The 21,177-nt window shown below is 46.3% G+C and overlaps 1 protein-coding gene across 4 annotated transcripts in view; it reads right to left on the bottom strand.

The window, feature by feature from the left end:
* KCNH7 (potassium voltage-gated channel subfamily H member 7) overlaps positions 1-21,177 on the bottom strand; it is a 1,410,086-nt gene that overhangs the window by 406,831 nt on the left and 982,078 nt on the right. For all 4 annotated transcript variants that reach the window (XM_085645418.1, XM_085645417.1, XM_085645419.1 and 1 more), the window contains one exon: positions 11,566-11,991. In XM_085645418.1, the coding sequence (XP_085501544.1) occupies positions 11,566-11,991 (426 nt within the window). The remainder of the gene's footprint in view (positions 1-11,565; positions 11,992-21,177) is intronic.

Below are 21,177 nucleotides of genomic sequence, written 5' to 3'. Positions count from 1 at the left end.
GCCCATGAGCAGCCAGCCCCCAACCACGTATGGGTCTCAGACTCATGTTCACAGCCCCCCAACACTCATTTGTTTGATTTGTTTGGTCCCGCAGGGCTCTATCTGATTTCTGTGGAAGTCCCACAGGATCACCTGAGAGGAAGTATTGGCTTCTGAAGGAGTCCCACTTCATCATAAAAGGTCTTTTTTTTCTAGCCCATGGGGGCGTGTGCATCTCGGATCCCATGTTAAGGGCCAGGGCGTCATAGTACTGATACCCTGCCCTCTACTCTCTTATTGTTTTTAACATCTTTAGGAAACTGGGACCGAGTCCCCTTGTCCCCTAATGGCAGTCATGCATTTTCTCTAATGTTGCGGCCAACCAATCAGATTACTCACTCCTGCGGAACCATGAGTCCAACTAGGAAAAAGAAACACTCACAGTGTGCCTGCACAGACGGACGCTCCCTCCCACTGCTGCTACCTACCTGCCTCCGCTGCCTGACGCCTATTTGCCGCTCCTCACCACCTACCTGACGCCGCTGCCTGCATCTCGCCTCCGCCGCCTCCCAGGTACCGCCTGCTGCTTCCTGGTCGCCACCCACGCCGCTACCTTCACTCCTCACGCCCGCTGACCACCGCCACTTACCTGGTCACTCCTTGGGCTCCGTCGCTTCCCGCCGATTTTCCCGCCGTTTTCTCGGCGCCGCTGCCCCAGGTGCACACTCCCACTCCCGCCTCCTCCTTCAGTCCCGCCCCCCCTCCCTGCCCATTGGCCACCCCGCTCCCACCTCCCGGCTCCTTATTTAAGGGGACCCCGCGGGCTGGTCAGTGCGACCCCCTGTGCCTGCACAGACGGACGCTCCCTCCCACTGCTGCTACCTACCTGCCTCCGCTGCCTGACGCCTGTTTGCCGCTCCTCACCACCTACCTGACGCCGCTGCCTGCATCTCGCCTCCGCCGCCTCCCAGGTACCACCTGCTGCTTCCTGGTCGCCACCCACGCCGCTACCTTCACTCCTCACGCCCGCTGACCACCGCCACTTACCTGGTCACTCCTTGGGCTCCGTCGCTTCCCGCCGATTTTCCCGCCGTTTTCTCGGCGCCGCTGCCCCAGGCGCACACTCCCACTCCCGCCTCCTCCTTCAGTCCCGCCCCCCTCCCTGCCCATTGGCCACACCGCTCCCGCCTCCCGCTGACCCTCCCTCCCGGCTCCTTATTTATGACGCCCCCTCAGCGACCGCGCAGCGGACGCGCGCAGCGGGAGCGCCGACTGAGCGCCGAAGGTGCGCCAAAGGTAAGCCCGTCTGCGCCCGTCCGCGCCTGGACCGCGCCCAGCGCCAGACCCCCTGGTCCCCGCGCCCGCCAGCCCCCCCGCAGGACCTACGACTTCGCTACGCTCATCGCACTCAAAACCGCCCGAGCCCCCGGTTGCTACCGAGCGTCCCCGCGACGCACCCATGGACCCTTCGCCTGCCGATCCTGCAACTTCTCTTGCCTCCAAACAAGCACCACGCCCACCAAGACGGACAACAGCAACCTCCTCAAGTGCATCCTGCTCAACACCCGCTCCGTCCACAGACACGCCGTGGAACTCTGGAACCTCCTCGACACTGCATCTCCAGACGTCGCCTTCCTCACGGAAACCTGGATGAACGACTCTTCAGCCCCCGACATCGCCATTGCCATCCCGGACGGCTACAAGATCATCAGGAAGGATCGCGTCAACCAGACCGGAGGAGGCATCGCCATCGTACACAAGAGCACCATTCGCATCTCGACTGACTCCATCGACGTATTCAACGCCGCCGAATACCTGCACTTCCAGATCCACACCGACCCCAAGACTACCCTCAGAGGCACCCTCATCTACAGACCCCCGGGACCACGCGCACAGTTCTGCGAAGACATCGCCGACTTCATCAGCCCTCACGCCCTCCCCTCCGCCGACTACATCCTCCTCGGGGACCTCAACTTCCACCTGGAGAGCAACAATGACCGCAACACCACCGCCCTGCTGGATTACCTCGCCAACCTCGGACTTCAGCAACTGGTCAACACCCCCACCCACTTCGCCGGCCACACGCTCGACCCACTCTTCTCGTCCAGCAAGCACGTCACCTTCAGCCACTCCACCGGACTTCACTGGACCAACCACAGCTGCGTCCATTTCAGCTTCAGAAAGAACACGGTCCACCATCACCCGAAGCAGGCTCCCCACAGAAACTGGAGCAAGATCACCGCCGACCAGCTCGCCACCTCCCTCAGCCAGAGCCCACCTGTCAGGACCACGGACCCTAACACAGCTGCCCTCGACCTCACGCAGTGGCTGACCTCCTGTGCCGACGACCTCGCGCCACTGAAGAACCCCCTCACCAGGCCCAGAAGCAAGAAGGCCCCCTGGTTCACCGACGAACTTAAGGACTCCAAGAAGGCCTGCCGCACCCTCGAGAAGGCCTGGCTCCTCAACAAGACCGCCGACAACAGAACAGCACTGAAACTCGCCACTCGCAGACATCACCAGCTCATCCGCACCACCAAGAAGAAATCTCTGCGGGAACGACTGGACAAGAACGCCCATGACAGCAAGGAGCTCTTCAACATCGTCAAGGAGTTCTCCAACCCCAGCACCGGCAACAACGACATCACTCCCTCACAGGACCTCTGCGACTCCCTCGCCTCGTACTTCCACCGCAAGATCGCCAACATCCACAACAGCTTCGACATTTCACCCCCGCACCCATCGGTCGTACCTTCGCACCCCGCCGCCACCCTCCAGACATGGACCGAGGTGACCCCCGAAGACACGTTACGCATGATGAACACCATCCACTCCGGATCTCCGACCGACCCGTGCCCCCATCATGTTTTCAACAAGGCAGCCTCTACCATCGCACCCCACCTCCGAGACATCATCAACACCTCCTTCAACACAGCAACTTTCCCGGAGAGCTGGAAGCACGCCGAACTCAGCGCTCTGCTGAAGAAACCAACAGCGGACCCGACCGACCTCAAGAACTTCCGCCCCATCTCGCTCCTTCCTTTCCCCGCCAAAGTCATCGAGAAGGTCGTCAACAAGCAACTGGCAGCCTTCCTCGAGACGAACGGATCCCTCGACCCATCACAGTCCGGATTCAGAGCCAACCACAGCACCGAGACCACCCTCATCGCAGCCACCGACGACATCCGAGCCCTGCTCGACAACGGCGAAACAGCGGCACTCATCCTCCTAGACCTCTCCGCAGCATTTGACACTGTCTGCCACCGCACACTAGTCCAACGCCTCAACGACACCGGCATCCAAGGGAAGGCTCTGGAATGGATCATCTCATACCTCTCCGGCAGAACACAGAGAGTACGCCTCCCTCCGTTCCGCTCCGAGGCCACCGAAGTCATCTGCGGCGTCCCGCAAGGATCGTCGCTCAGCCCCACTCTCTTCAACATCTACATGAAACCCCTCGCTGCCATCGCACGCCAACACAACCTCAACATAATTTCCTACACCGATGACACCCAGCTAATTCTCTCCCTCACCAGAGACCCCGACACCGCCAAAGCCAGCCTGCACGAAGGGATGACAGACGTCGCTGAATGGATGAACATCAGCCGCCTGAAACTGAACACGGACAAGACAGAAGTCCTCATCCTGGGACCATCACCCTCCGCATGGGACGACTCCTGGTGGCCCCCGGCACTAGGCACCGCACCTGAACCGACGGACCACGCACGCAACTTGGGCGTCATACTGGACTCCTCCCTATCGATGACCAGACAAGTCAACGCCGTCTCCTCAGCTTGCTTCCACAACCTCCGCATGCTCCGAAAGATCTTCCGATGGATCCCAACCGAGACCAGGAAGACGGTCACCCACGCTCTCGTCACCAGCAGACTAGACTACGGAAACACCCTCTACGCCGGTACTACGGCCAAGCTTCAGAAAAGACTTCAGCGTATTCAGAACGCCTCCGCCCGACTCATCCTGGACGTCCCCCGACGCAGCCACATCTCGTGCCACCTGAGAGACCTGCACTGGCTCCCGGTCAACAAGAGGATCACGTTCAGACTCCTCACCCACGCACACAAGTCCCTCCACGACCTAGGCCCAGGGTACCTCAACAGCCGCCTCACCTTCTATACGCCCACCCGCCGGCTACGTTCCGCTAACCTCGCCCTCGCCGTCGTCCCTCGCATCCAGAGAGCCACCGCTGGAGGAAGGTCATTCTCCTACCTGGCAGCTAAGACTTGGAACTCCCTACCCGTCCACCTGCGGATGATCCAGGACCACCTGGCCTTCAGGAAACAGCTCAAGACCTGGCTGTTCGAACAGTAGCAGACCCCCTTCCCCAAGCGCCTTGAGACCCTTACGGGTGAGTAGTGCGCGATATAAGTTCCATGATTGATTGATTGATTGACAACCAATCAGATTGCTCCAGATTTTGAATCTGCGGTCTTGCTGTACCCCCCACAGGAGTCTTGTAGGATCAACTGTCAATATAACTTGATATTTTTAACCTTCATTTCTCAAAAACAACCAAAAGAAATGTATACCAAATCACAAAAAGCACACTTTCTGTGTAAAGATCTAGATTTTCACCAATTTTGGTGTAATTTTGTAAAGCTATTTTGTCTGTATCTAAGTCCAATTTTTCCTATAGAAAATGCACAGCGAAAAAGTGTTTTGGCACCCCCTGTTTTCTTGGACGCAACATGACGGATCACACTAAAACTTTCCCCCGAGGTGGATGAACGTTTTGGAAATGTTTGTGAAGATTCATCAAAGGCGCCAAGGTGCCAAAATTATCTGAATACTCTGACTCCCTTATAGCTACAAAGTGGTGACCAAAACAAACAACCTTCTCCAAAGGGAGCCCTCGACTCTGACAGGGTGGCCTGAGCATCGGTGCCGGAGGGTCCCGTTTACATCCAACAAGCAACCTTCCTCAATAAAAAAAAAAGGACACTGCATGCCAGGCTTCTTGATACCAGGCAATTTAATCAATCATAAAGTTGTGTCAGCTTGCTTATTTACTGACACTTTTTGGCTCGTGTTTAGCCTTGACCACAGGTGGGCTATGCTACTGATTGTGGCGTAACAGCATGATTCTACATCAGTCAAAGACTACCATGATCTTGCGTAGTCTTAAAGTCATACAATTATAAAAATTCATTATAGCTATCTCCGTGAATTTTCTTATTACATTTTCACTTTACTTTTCATTTCACAAAAACATTGCAATCTTCATTTTCAATCATATCCCTTTTATTGCATATTATTATCTCACACCCTAGTATTGCCATTTTGCCACAATAGTTCTGATCTCACAATGCGCCCGATATTTCAAAGTCTTTTCAGGAACGAACAGTATTCAGTTTCACTCCCTTGCCTGCATTACTTGATAATCCTTGCTGGGCTCATTCCTGTACCTTTTGAAATCCATGTTATTGCAGGTGGGTCAGGCTCCTAAAAAATATAGTCCAACTAAAAACTTTCTCCAAAGAGACCCCACGTCCGTGTCAGGGTGGGCTCGGCATTGGGGCAGGAGAGCCCCATATACATCCAACAAGCAACCTTCCTTAAATCAAAGAAAAGGACGCTGTACACCAAACGTCTGGATACCAGGGGGCAGATTTATGTTGCACTTGCGGCACTTTTGCGCCGCCGTTGCGTCACTTTTGTGACGCAGCAGCGGCGCAAATCCTGCGCCATGGTGCGGGGCATTTACAAACGTGACGCATCTCCCAGATGCGTCACGTTGTAAAGCCCTGCGCCACATGTAGGCGTTCCAGGGCAGGTGGGGGCGTTCCGGCGCAGGAACGCCTCCTAAAAGTGGCTGAGTGAAATCTACAAGATTTCACTCAGTCACTTTTAGGCCCATGCTGCGTCAAAACCCTGCGCCTGCTTGAAGCAGGCGTAAGGATTGACGCAGCATTGTACAGATAGGGCCCCCGAGATCATTGCTGGAGCTGCGTCGCGCTTGCGACGCAACTCCAGCAATGCGCCACTTTTCGGCACAGATGCGTCACGCATCTGTGCTGTTTTTGCCCCATGGTGCGCCGCATTATAAATGCGGCGCATCCATGGTGGCGCAGCTGTGGCGCATAATAACTGGCGCATCCCTGCTGATATGCAGGGATGCGCCAGTCGTCATAAATCTGCCCCCAGGTGCTTTAATTAATCACTCATCAGTGCACACATGCAAGTGCAACAAAGGCTGCTTGGTTCTAAACTGCCATGCCCTATTATATACTAGGGACATTTTAGGCAGTTTTCATCCCCTGGCCCTATTATCTGCTAAGGACTTAGAGAACAGGTCATGCCAAAGATAAGCATATCTCAATGTATGTGTTTGTGTTTAACATAGCACTGACCCTGGGCCTGACTAGCAGGGCCCATGACATTGTCAGAATCAGCTACCACCAGTTACATTCAGCACTAAAACAAAATGGTGGTGAACAGGCCAAACAGGGTGACTCTAACAAAAAGCCATATAAGGATGCAGAATAGGCCCACCCTGAACCCTGGCTGAGATAAAGAAACCCCAACAGAGTTTCTCACAGTTTAAAAACGGTTCATTTTGCAATGTTTGTAACTCCTCCCAGAGTTTGGCTGACAGGCACAAGTCATGTTCCAAAGGTCATGGTCTCCGTTCAGAATTTGTGAACTATGAAGCTCTTAAACCCATCTTGGGTCCTCTGCCATAGTTCTGGGACATTGACTGGGCTCCCCATCTATTACACTTGTGAACCCATGTTGAATCCCCTTATAGAGTTTGTGAACTATATGCACCATTTTGGCTGTCAGTCTACATACTTGATTTTAAGTCCACATTCAAGAGCCATTTACAATTTAAAAAGTTATTTATGTCATGATTAAATATAAGTTTGTGTTTTTAGGGGTGCATTTTTAGTGAACTCAAACTTCTTAAAAACACACTGTGAGTCTGTAGACTCAAGTTTGAGTCTGAGATTTCAGATTACCTTGCAATAAGGGAAGGACTTCCTGAAAGTTCATATATCATTCCACCACATCAAACGTTGTTTGTTCATAAAACTAAAAAGGCCTGCTTTTAGAGCAAAGATGTATTTCTGCTCTCTGAGGGAGTGACGGCAATATCTAATTTCACATTTGATGGATCGTAGATTTAATTAGAAAGGAAGAAGAGGTGGCTTCACAGCCAAAATCATCTGGAGATCTTCCCCAGACCTCATATTTATAGCAACTGCTACTACATCATTTGGTCATACCATTTACATTGAGGATTCAGGTGATGAGGAATATAGCATGAAGGAGTCGAGGGTATGACAGTATTTCACCCATCCACCCACTGAAGGCAAAATGCTCACAAAGAGATTTGCAGCATCTGTGTGCAAGAACTCTGCTGTGAAAAGCCAGAAGTTACTTCTTTAATAATAAACATGGGGAACATTAATGAGATTTGTCACACAGTGCAGCACAGCAAGTCAACGAATACGGCACATTGCTGTCTTTTCCTCTGCGCTGGTATAATTTTGACTGCCTAGCACCAATACAGGCACCCTTGCACCATGGTGTAAGGGTGCCTGTGTTGCATTCAGGGTTGTTTTAGTGCAGGAAGGGGTACACACCTTCCTGCACAAAAACAATCTTAAGAGGTATATTCCTCTATCTATGTGTGCAGCAGAATGCAGCATGCATAGAAAGAGGAAGTAATGAGGAGAAATATAGGTACACCTCTCCTGTGAAAGGCGTGCCTTTTTGGAGCATTCACATGTTTACCAGTTCTGGTATATCCAGGAATGCGTAAAAACCAATGGGAGCTGTATAGGAACACACATGGAATGCCTCCCTAGAGCAGAGTAAGGCAATGCAGAAAATTGTGCTGTATTTCTTTACTCAAGGTTTATGAAGCCACTCATTACCACTTTATGCGGCCTTACATAGCTTCTTACATCGCACTTTTCAGTTGCGTTGCTCAAGTACCACATTGCATGGTGCTAGCGCGACAGTACTGGGGTCATAAATATGGCCCATCATATGACACTCCGTACATTTGTATACACTTCTAGACAAATAGTAAATATATTGTGGCAAACAAGTGTTTTTTTACAAGGATGCAGGTGTATGATGACAGCAGTATAAGCAAATGTGTTGTTTTGTGTCTTTGGAATTTTTTTATCAAGTTAATCAATCATTTTATTTTGATAACCAGATCAATTGACATGACATTCATAATATGCAAATACATAAATTGCTATTATTAAAGAATCATTTTCACTGACCCCTATCCGAGAAACCTAAAAATGGCAGGAGGTCCTTACACAGTAACCAGAGTGCACATTGATTGGATTCCGTCAGTAGTAAATATGTACTAATAAATACATTGACAGAAGTGTCGGGGGTCTAAATAATGCACAAGACAGGCATCCCACTTGTATGAGGTTCACAACAAAAACAATTATTATTTTCAATAATATTAACAAATACGTTGTGAATTAGGGCTCAGCTCTTTCAGGTAGCATTTTAAATTTGTATGAGAACCCTCTAAAGAAAATATATAACTTCCTGTTACTCTACCCCCCAAACAATACTCACAATGCCAATCTTATCAAAATGAGACACTCTATCCACACACCCCCAGTGAAAAATTCACCAATGTCTTACTCAAAGACAATTATGTACTCCTGGAACACACACATGGTGTGATAACACCCTGACTGAAAAAGCCCATCATGTGATCCTGAGCCTTTGGCCAACTACATACTCGTCTCTGGCCTCTTTTTCACAGCAACTATGGTTAACTGCAATGAGCACTCTCAGCTTGCCTGGATCAAACTCACTGAACACTGCACTGGATTCCTTACCGGACTAGGGATCCAGACCACGCCAATTAATGTATTATTTTGTTCCCACTTCATGAATCACACTGGTCCTTGCAGTGGTATGGTTCTAAATTATTATTGCAAAATCACTACAGGGAGCTATAGCCAAAACACGACCTCCAACAAGTCCAAACAATGCAGCCTATCTGATTATGGTCATGAAAGGTCTGAGTTATATCTAGCCTCTTATGAGTTCACTGCACTGGATTTCAATAAAGGCAAACATAGAAATCAAGATTCTCTGTTAACTTAACAAGCTCTTGGCGGGACACCACAGTGCCTAATTAGGGTGTTGCTAATCCTAACAGACAGACAGGCATCTATGGTCATCAATTGAAAACAGTCTTTTAATCTACCTGGTGAGATTCAATAATTCCGAGGTGTTAAGGCTCCACATAAAGGCATCATACCTATGGAATTCCCTTCTTCTCACACTTAACGTGGGATGACATAAAATCAAAAAGGCTTTTAATTTATCTTGTTTTGGCAGATGCATAGCTTAATTTCCATCTAACTTCCCCTTCATCTTGCAGATCCTTACTTCTACTCAATTACCTGTTTTATTATCCTCTCCAATACAACTCCACTCACTCAGTGCTATGGAGTGGCAATTTTGTAACATACAGACTATTTCTACCCTACCCTGTTAACAAAATATGTATTCCTTGATTGTGGTTGGATTTATGTTATTAACTGACTCTTTAAGCGTGCTACATGGACAAGTCCACTGGCTAAGGTCTATAACAAAGCCAAACCCATTCAAACAGCGCAGTCCTGTGGGTTGTGTTACCATGTACACTGCTGTGCTTTAGTGAGTTTAGTAACATTAAGACAGCGCAGGATTTCTGATATGAGCCCTAGGGTGTACAGAGGCATGCACTTCATTACACGTGTGATTTGAAATTTGCTTTCTTAACAGGTATTTTGAATCTGGTATGTGGATAGAATTTATTCTGATATAGTTTTACACAACATGATTTAACACAAGAGTTAAAGTACTTGTCTATTCACAGGTGAGCAGGAGAAAGATTCCACCTTTCTCTGGAGTTTACTACACAAGGTAAGCTCCAACCATGTATCTTTTGAAAGGACTATTTGCAATCATGCAAATGCTATAACAGGTGGTATAATACAGTGTTACCATGTACTAGGTCAGCAACAACCTAGTGACACTTGGTGTTGAGCTATCATTGTGCTGATGCATGAGAGTATTTTTCCTTAGATATTAAACACATGGGCTACAGGCATGGGGATACAATTGAAAAAGAGGACGGGCACATCTAGCCATGTTTCCCGGACCAATTGCTAGAAAGCATATGCGCACGTAGTACTCATATGGCCATGTAGTACTCCAATACATGCGTAGAGGTTTGTTTATTAAACAGGTAGACTGGTAATATTAAATTAGGTACTTTCAACTCCATTCACAACACAGGCTATTCATCATCAATATATCCCTTGAGGCTATTATCTTAATTATGTAAATGATCTAACATGCGATAATGTACAATAACATAATTTTTTAGATCAGTAACAACCTAATGAATCCAGGGAATTAAATATTACTGTTCTGAATAATGACAATATTTTATTTACTTGTGGAACTCATGAAAAAGTTTATACATTCTTTTAACTTAGCTGAATATAATCATTGACTTTGTAGGTCTCAAGAATACATGTTAACCCCCTGATGAAGACTAAAATGCACTCATTGAGGCATTTATGAAACTTATGTGAAGGAATGACACGTGAATACATTGAAGACATGAAGGGACTCATTACACTGTTCGTCAGAGTTGCCTCCGACCGACATCACTACAGTCTCGGGACTGACAGACCTCCGGTCAGCGGGCCAGTCACCGCAATTCTGATGCGACCGCATCTACCATAGAGAAAAGGGAGTTTCTGTTAATCCCTGTACCGTGTGGCAGGCACTGCAGCCAGAGGTGCCCCCAAGGCATGGCGGCCCCTAGTCACTTTCCAATGGGCTTTTTGTGTCGGAAAGATGGGCAGATTAGCTGACCCTGGGATCCTAATTTTGCCTTTAAACGTTATGTGCAATGTACTACTGTTTCTCAAAAGAATAATGCAAAATCATTACCTTCAACTAAAATGAGCCCCCTCCCTTTTGGCATATATTTAGGCTTTAACCCGAGTACAGTTCATTGTATACTGTGACTAGCTTTTAAATTGAGCCCATGTCATGTTATTTGTGACTGGAATATGATAACTTAATAGCATCCTGTGTCCAGCAATTGGAATCATATCCTATGTTTTTCCTGTCCCTACTATTTCTGTGTGTATGTAATTCAATAGTTAAGAATCGTATTGAGACAAATATTGGAGGTAATAGTTTAATGTCTAATTTACTGAATCGTAATCAGACAAATATTGGAGGTAAAATTGTAATTTCTAATTTACTGTTCTGATTCATTCTCACTGGCACTTCTGCAGTAATAATTGTATTAGACTTGATTCTTTATATGTTTATAATCTAAAATAATATACTTTATGACACACAAAAAAAACCTGCAAAATCAAATAAAACCACTTAAACAAAACCCTCTTGTGTTTATGTGGTTATCTGAGAGGACAGTATGTTTAAAAAAAAATACTCACAGTGAATGCTGTATAATGCACTTGGTAAAACATGCACTTTCTGTGTTTACATTATGAAAAATGGGTGATGTTTTGAAAGTGGTTCAAAAACAAAAGTAGTTTTTCTTACCTCATCAGAGCCTGATCCAAAGATTAGCAGGTCAAAGGGTATTGCCGCAACCATGTCAATTAGGAACCAGCCTTTGAAGTAGTGGATGGCTATTCTTGCAGGGTCACTTACCACTTCCTCATTCGTGTTTACATATGTTGTTCTGAAGTTTATGAGAATGTCAATAATAAACATAATATCAACCATTAGGTCTACAACATTCAACGGACTGCAAGAATATCCGCACTCGCGTCGCTTCTGTTCCTCTCGGTCATTCAGAAGGAAGGCCGCAGAATAAGGAGTAAATATGGCTGTGTAGATGACCAGCAACAAAATGAGCCAATCCCAGACGGCTTTGAAAGGGCTGTAGTGCAAAATTGTAAACTTGTTCATGCGAGGTGTTTGGAGTTTATATTCAGGTAACACATCGGCACCCAACGATAATACCTGAACAAAGACAGAGAGAGAGACGAATATCATTACCTGTAAGGGATATATTTAAAGTTAAATCATTATATTCCAAATCAGCCACCCTATACACCCCTTTGGGAGTGTAATTTGTAGGAAAGGAAGAAGGGTGAAATATTATGGGATTACTGGCTAAGCTTCATTACATTCTGGAATGAAGATCGAAATGCTTTCCATTGTAAGATGCACAGATAGAACTTACATAGATCTACATTTGCTTCGTAGATAAATTAACTACATATGATCTGGTTGTGTTTAGAGCCTGCAAATAAACTTATATGCATAAATATCAGCATGCAAATTTTAAATATTCCCAGACATCACAGTCTTTCTCTCTCACACAAATTATTATTTCTGGACCAAACGACAAAGACGTTCTTCTTTTTAGAGAACAGGAAACAATTGCTACCTTTAGTAATTTAGGCTATACTGTTAAGGTTAGACGTGAGAGAAGAGGATACACATATTTGACATGAGGTCAAAATCTCTAAATATGGATTGTTTTAACCCTTTGATGACCTAATGGTGGTTCCATATCATGGTGATGAATGTTAACTTCGTTAATGTCCATCTCGAGGATTCAGATCTGACGAATTGAACTAAAAGAAATTTGGTTTTATACTGTCTGGTCGGATGTGTGTATTCGTTCTGTAAAATGTATTTTGCAATGGCAATTAATTGCAGGTTCTTGTCCCTCGTTGTTTTCCTCCTTGCGTTAGTTATTTTATGGGGGATTCGCTCTGCTCTTTGGGGGATATTCTCAAGAACGTGTGTTAAATATCGCAAACTTTGCTTAACTCAACTTTGCACATCGCAGTCTATCGCAGGAAAATAACGTCATGTTAACATTGTATTCTCAACCCTGCGGCACCATGTGATAGTCCCATGATAACGTGCCAAATGACCACGTTAAAACCAACATGACGTGGGAAAAACTCGAAACACAAACGCGAAAAAAGTTGCCATGTGGCCAATTGCGTTACAAAAATCAGCGATAACCAGCAACAGGCCTGCAATTCCCACACGTCATGTGGGAAAATGCACTATAAAAACACTGAAAAACACAAACAAAATAATACAAACTGCGTAGCACCATGGAGGAATCCGGAACAAGTACAGAGGACGACCAGAACCCCACAAGCCCCCAGGAGGAACTACCTGGGACCTTGGGATCATGGAAGGGCAAGGAGAAGAAGACGAGGAAGACAAGGTTCAGTCCGTAGGAAAATAGGATCATTATCACAGAGGTGATAGAACACCACCAACAACTGTTAGTCACCCCCAACGTGCCATTGGTAAATAAAGATGCAATATTGGAGGAAATCCTGGACAAGGTGAATGCAGTCGGAGTGAGGAAGAGGACAATTGGAGAGGTCAAGAGGTGCTGGAATGATGGGAAGCGCAAAACCAAGAGAAACCCGCTGACAACCATCAGGCAGCAATGCAAACTGGAGGTGGCCGTCCAGCGGAACACCAGGAGCTGGATGAGATGGAGGAAATGGTGTCCACAGTCATCAGTGGGAAGAAGGTGGCAGAAGTTGGGGGTCCAGACACTGCTCGACATGACCTGACACAACAGCACCAGGGTGAGTACCGAACAGGGACTGGGGGATGGGGGGAGATGGGCACAATGGCACACCTGCACAATCAAGTAGAGCACACTGCACGCCCACAATGACTCTAGAGCATGTCCCTGATCCCCATGGCACACTGCAGCACACATACAAACAGCAAGTAGGCTCACGTCCACTATGGGCATAAAGGTGTCCCCCCCACACAACACCAATCCCACAACCAACCCATGCACACGTGTGAAAACCAGCAAATCTGCGTGTCTGCGAGCCACACTGACAATGCAAGTGACACTGCATGACGAATAGCATGGCTGCAGTCCAATTATCATGACATGCTGCACGCCACAACACTGAGGTGGCTGAGTGTGGAACACATCCGAAAAGGAGCAGGTCACACCCTGACACAGCCACGTGCACACACAACCCCTGATGGCAACAACACATCTGGGGATAAACCATGCCCAAGAGCCCAAATCAGCCAAGTCTGCAACATCTCAGCACTGCAGAAGCACAGAAGTCAGAGGCACACCGCCCCAAAGGGATATGGGGCAGCAAAATCACAGCTGCAGGGGTGACTCACCCACAATGCAGCACACACACATAGCAATAACAGCACATCAACATGAGGGCAAGATGGCCGCCGTAGCTCTGTAGAGGAAAGTCGCTTTTTCTCCTCTCTCCTATCCTAGGATGTTAATGGGCTTGTGAATACGGGGATGTGGGTCCTTGGTGGATTTTTATCTAGTATCTCGACAGGAGCATTCAGGCCAGGCTTACTGAGGAGAATTTCAACTAATGCGAGGAAAACTTTGTATGGCTGCTGGAGAAGTATAATTAACAGAGCTAAAGCACCTTCCAAAATGTCGCAAAGAAGTAAGCTGGACAAGGACAAGGATAAAGACAAAGATAAAGACCAAGCAGTGGCAACCGAGTCGATCAAAGGCTCAGCAACAAGAGAAGAAAATCGCTCTGTAGCGATCCCAAAAGTACCAGTCACTACCGCCAAAAAACAAACGGAGCATCTCAACCGCTCCACAAAGAGTGCCCTGCTGAGAAAAACTGAAAGGCAAGAAAAGAAAATTGAGGCAAAACCAGAGACCCGCTTAGCAGCGAGCAAGGCTGCAAGGGAGCGGACAGTGGAGTCAGAAGGGAAAATACCGCGCTCGCAAACGGCGACCTCAAAGGAACAGATGCGGCAAGCAACATTACCTGAATCTTTTGTATCTAAAGCAACTCCGCTGGTTCAGAAGCAAGCGGACGACCCTCGGCAATCTGGAGCTAGGAGCGGACATGCAACGGCATCACAGTTCGGAGCAGGAGCCCCGCGGCTTTCAGCCGCGCTGAACGCAGGCGCCGAAGAAACAGCAGACCGCAAGGACGTAAGCGCTGTAGACCCGGTTGCTGGGCAACCACTGAACGCTGAAGGAAATAGCACGCAGCAAGCGGTGCAGAGTGCCGGAGCCAAGAAGGTGAGCGAGGGGGGAATGCAGAAAGCTGATGCAGATTGTAATGCGCTAGAGCAGCTGGAGAGGCATAATAACGTGCAAATGCTAGACGCACTGCTAAACGTGGAGGCAGGGTTGAACAAAAGAACTTTGCAACATTCTGAGCCGAGCTGGGGGAGCACCCAGAGCCTCGAAGGGCACCAAGACCTCGAGTATGATCGGGACAGTGTTAAGGGTGGCAGAGAAGACAGAGGCATGAGGGGTGGTTCCCCTGAATTTTTCTCAGTCAATGAGGGCTCTGATACAACGGACATTAGTGATCCCGAAAATTAGGAGGAGCGGAGCTGCACAGATCATACTTCTGGCTCAGACACAAGTAAGGACTCCAGGGATCTAGTGACCCAGAAAAAAAAAGAGTTGGAATTAGAAGAGATGGTCGAGGGTCTAGAAGTAGTATGAATAAAAAGCTGTCGTGGGACTATTCTGCTACATCAGAGACTTTCCAGGAAAATGATCAGGGAGAAGGAGATAATGTTGGGAGGTCAAAACCTCAAAATGTAACTCTTGAAATGTTGTTTGGAACACTGAAGCAGATGCAGTCAGAGGCCAGAGCAGAAAGTCGAAGAGCAAAAAGAGATACAAAAAAACTACAAGCTTCACTGAGAAGAGTAAATAGAAAGTACGAAGAGGTTGAGGAGAGAGTAACCCAAGTTGAAGAAAGGACTAGCAGAGTGGAAGATGAGGTAACAGAATGGCAGACTTTTAAAATGGAACAAGGAAAAGTAGTGGAAGACCTACAATGGAAGCTAGAAGATTTCGAAAACCGCCAAAGGCGGAACAACGTAAGACTTTTGGGACTTGAGGAAGGGCGGGAGGGACAGGACCCGAGAGGATACGTGGTTAAGGTACTAAAAGAAGCCTTTCCAGAATCAAAATGGCACTGGGATCTAGAAGTGCAAAGAGCCCACAGATATCCTCTGTTTGTAAGAAAAAACCGTAGGGGTCAAGAGAACGCACTACCAAGAGCAATGTTGGTCTTTCTAGGGAACTTTTTAGCGAGGCAAGAAATAATGAATAAAGCTAGACCAGATTCCAGAAAGACAGCTGATGGAAACACATTCTTCGCCAGGCCAGATTTCTGCCACGTTACTGTGGAAAGAAGGTGGAAGTTAAGGCAGATGATAGTACCCTTTCAAAAGCAAGGCGCAGAAGCTTATTTGCTGTTCCCGGCAAGACTGAAAGTCATCAGGAAGGGGTATACCAAGATGTTCACGTCTGAGATAAAAGCGGGAGAATACCTAGCAGAGATCATGGAGTTAGACAAAGGAAATGAGAGTAGAGGAAGAACTCCATCGAAAATGCCACCAAATAGCCCACCAAAAACCCCGTAAGGGAAAACACCAAAGTACACATAGATATAACTAACAGAGGAGAGAACAGGATAGGAGAGAGTAGCGACACTGCAGACTACAGGGGCTACACATAGGTCAGGATTGACCTATTTGCCTGTAGCAAGGGGGGATGGGATCCAAAAGGGAGGGGGGCAGAGGGGGGAAAGGGGGTGGAGGCGGGGGGGGAAAGACATGCACTTAGGAGGTGGTCGCAAGCACAGTACATGTAAGGAAGATTTGCGAGGTAGGTTACACAGTAGCTTAGTAAATAAAACTGTAGGTAAGGAAATAATGGAGTTTACTGAAATACTGTTGGCACAGGTACATACAGAGGGTAGGAAAAAGTATGAATCACAGTGACTTGTAGGATAGCCTCAATAAACATCTGTGGGCTAAATGAGCTAAATAAAAGGCTTAAAACGGCTGCCCTGCTAAAATCGTTAAATCTCGACTTAGTGTGCCTTCAGGAAACACACATTGAAGGCACTGAGGCTTATTTACTGGACCAGCTTGGCTTTAATGTACTAGCAAAAACTAACCAAAGCACAAAGACGAGAGGTGTGGCGATTCTAGGTAGGAGACAGGATACGCTGGTTAAGAGAAAGAAGGAGGATCAGTGGGGTAGATGGGTTATAGTAGAGCTAAGGTTTAGGGGGGAAACTATCACGGTTGTCTCGGTTTATGGCTCCACAGGAGATGATCCGGATATTTTCCAATTTTTAGACACAGAATTGGCGCAATGGCCGGAGCCCATTATATTTTGCGGTGATCTGAATCTACATGATGTAGACAGTAGTTTTTTAGACCCTGGTAGAAAATACTCAGGGAGGAAAAAGAGGACTTATAGAGCCTTGGCGGATATGGTAACACACAACTTGTTGGAAGATCCTTGGTTAAAATGTCACCCAAACCTAGATGGGAGCACCTTTTTTTCAGCCCCTCACCAGATAATGGTTAGGCTGGATTACTTTTTAATAACAAGAGGACTGTTGGATAGAGCAAGAATAGATAGGGAACCAAGGATCATCTCAGACCATAGCCCGTTAGTCTTAACTGTAATAATTGGGCAAAGGAGGAATAAAGAGCTAAGACAATGGACATTTGATAGAACGCTGCTCCAGGATCAGCGGTATAGGGAAAGAATGAGTAATTGGATTAAGGAATACTGGGAGATAAACAGGGGTACATCATCACCAGGGATAGTGTGGGAGGCTTTTAAAGCTGGAATAAGAGGGGAAACCCTGAGTTATGTAATTAAGGATCAAAGAATGTTGAAGGTAAAAGCTGAACAAGTTAATAAATGAATCTTGGAAGCAGAGGAAGCACTTATTACAGCCATACATACACACTCTCCAATTGACCAGATCTTACTGAAAATAGTTGCTCTTAAAGCCGAAGCTATGGACGGGATGGCGAAAAAAACAGTAGAAAGGTACATAGTAAATAAAGAAAAGGTATATGAACTCAGTGAAAGAGTTGGCCATATACTGGCTGTGCGAGCCAGGCAAAGGGACGGGATGGCTGATATAAAGGAGATTAAAAATTATCAAGGGATTAGGGTGAAGGAAGCTGAACAGATCAGAGAGGTTTTCAAACAATTTTATACGGAGCTCTACACAAAGGATGGTCTGGAGAGAGAGGAGGATATAAGGACTTACCTAAGTGAGATAGAGCCCTCAGTGCTAGCAGAGGGGGACAGGAAGGGGTTGGAAGAGATATTGCAGTTGGATGAACTGGTTGAGGCTCTGAGGGATTTACCATCCGGGAAGGCAGCTGGTCCGGATCAGATTCCGGTAGAATTTTACAAAACCTTTCAACCTTCTCTTGTAAAAGAAATGTTTAACGTTATGCTGCTAGCACAAAAGGGCGAGTCTGCTCCAGAATCGTGTGGCGGCGCAGATATCATTGTAATACCGAAGAAGGGTAAACCTACAGACATCCCGGGGTCCTATCGCCCCATTACTCTAATGAACGCAGATGTCAAGGTGTTCTCCAAAATTCTGGCGAAAAGGCTATCTAGGGTAGTCGAATCATTGGTAATTCCTTCGCAGCATGGGTTTATTCCGGGTAAAGGAACAACTCAACACATCAGACAAGTAATCACGGCATTTGATGCAGCAAGCACTTTAGAAGACCCTATGGCAGCTTTGTTCCTGGACGCTGAGAAAGCGTTTGACAGGGTCTCCTGGAGGTACTTGTGGGAAGTTTTGAGATGGAATGGTATAGGGGCAGGATTTATTAAGGCCCTGCAGACCTTATATATAAATCCGACGGCCAAGATAAGGGTCAATAGAGGACAAGCATCCGCAGTTAATATCCATAGAGGAACAAGGCAGGGATGTCTCTCTTCTCCCCTCCTCTTTGCTTTATACCTTGATCCCTACATACGTAAGTTGGAAAGCAATGATCAGATTCCACCGCTAGTTCTAAATGGATGTAGATTTAAAACGTTAGCATATGCTGACGATGTGGCCATCCTGATTGCAAAACCTTCAGACGCTATCAGGGCAATTGAAGAAGAAGCTGCGCGATTTGGACAGTTCTCAGGATATAGCCTGAATAATGATAAAACTCAGATAGTCAAAAACCAGTGGGTAATATGTAACGATGACAGAGTGGTGGGAGCGGCAACCTATCTAGGGGTGCAAATTACAGCAGAGGTTGATAAGATTGTCAAAAACAATATGGCACCTTTAATAGCTCAAGTCAAAAAGGATTTGGAAAAAATGAATAACCTACACCTGTCACTGGTAGGCTGTACAAACATCATCAAGATGATGGTTTTACCTAAATTTTTATACTTTTTTAGGGCTATACACCTGTTGTTTGAAGCCAGCTGGTTCAATGGCCTAGAGACCATATGTAATAGGTTCATCTGGGCACACGGTAAGACCCGGAGGGCCTATAAGTTTATGACACTTTCTAGGGAAAAAGGGGGATGGGGGCACCAGATTTCCGGTTATATTATATGGCAACTGTTTTGCAATATATACAAGGATTAATTGGGGGGAATATTGATGATGCAAGAATGCATAATATGTCTACTGAGGTTTATGCTGTTGTGCTAGGGGCAAATGCCTATAACTGTTTCTTAAAATGTACAGATTTTAGTTATTTCAAGAGAACCAGGTTTAAAACTGTTAAGGCGGCAGTTACGGTATGGAACGCTTTTTTAAAGAAAGTTAAGATGGGGAGGTAAAATAGATATGTGTCCTTAACTAATAACAGATCACTCCCAGTGGAAATATTTGCTGATCAGACAATGGCAGAGTGGGCAGCAAGGGGGATTACGCAAATAGGAGATTTGTTCTCTCAGGATGGTTTTAAGCAATTCTCAGATCTGCGAGCTACATATGGTATAGACAACAGGGGTTTTTTCAAGTATTTGCAGATTAGAAGTTTCTTTAAAAACAAAGTGGGAGGCCCCGCAGGCTTTAATAAAATAGAAATAATGGAGAAAATTAAGTTGATGGGGGACTGCTCAATAAGGTCGTTTTATGCAACTCTGTTGAAAGAAAACCAGGATGACCTAGAGAAATTTAGCATGAAATGGGCAGATAAAATAGGAGTTGAAAGCAATCTGTTTTTCGAATCTCTGAATTTAGGACGCACAATATTAAGCGCAGCCCCTTTGCAGTCTCAGCATTATAAAACATTATATTTTCTTTACTTTACGCCTGCAAGGATAGCAAAATGGGGTGGGAGTTCAGGAATTAACTGCCCCCGCTGCGATGCGTTAGAGGCAGATAGCATACACATTTTTGCAACATGTCCCCAGCTACAATTATTGATTAAAGAGATAGAGGGGTTTTTAGCAAGGTCCTTGGGTATAGTGATCTCTCTTGTACCATCTTGGATCATGTTAGGAGTGGCTGAAGGGGAGCAGGAGCAGTACGCAGAATTTTTGTTTGTTATAATGGCTGTTTATAGATTGACAATAGCTAGGGCTTGGCTAGATAAAAATCCCCCAAAATTTCAAACTTGGTTGGCAAATACGTTGTACGCATACAATATGGAGGAAAATATCTATGCTCGGAAAGGGAGGAGAGGAAGATGCTTGGGGAGAAGGATATGGGAGCCATTAAGTAAATGGAAGGAGAAGCAAAGTAAGGACGAATATGGGGGGGGATGGGAAGAATGTGGCGGCTCTATCTTTCCTTTATTTTTTTGTTTTTTCTCATTGTTTATTTTAGATTCCCATATTGTTTAAACAAAGTGTTAAAACAACTTGGTTGATTCAATGTAAGGTAAACTGTGCTTATTTTTGGCGAGAAAAAAAAAAAAAAAAAGCACATCAGAATTACAAATAAAGGAGCTTTAGTTATGCTTTTCTAAAAAAACAAAAAAAAAAAAAAAAAAAAACAGCACATCAACATTGACGACAAAGTGGTACGAAGTGCAACACTTTCACTGCAGAACAGAGGACACAACTGGTTCCGCTTGTGCGTAGAAACTGGTCAATCACATCTGGCATAGCAGGAAACTGTGAGATGATAATGTACGTGTACAATCTCACATCCCTGATGTAGTACACATGTCCACTGTCCCACATCAAATAGGCATCTTCACACAAACAGTCACAATGTACATTGTTATGCAGTCTGTATGTAAACTTCGCTAATGCGTCAACATACATGGAACACACTGTGAAATTGCATCTCCCCTTTTCATTGCAGAGGGACAATCAAAACCTCCTGCAGAGTAGACCAGACATCTCTTCAGTGATGATGAAGAGGACTCCCTGTACATTTGCCC

This window comes from Triturus cristatus, chromosome 3_1 (assembly GCF_964204655.1).
Source record: "Triturus cristatus chromosome 3_1, aTriCri1.1, whole genome shotgun sequence".
NCBI lineage: Eukaryota > Metazoa > Chordata > Amphibia > Caudata > Salamandridae > Triturus > Triturus cristatus.
Note: the sequence above shows the minus strand (reverse complement) of the source record. Positions and strands in the feature narration are given on the sequence as shown.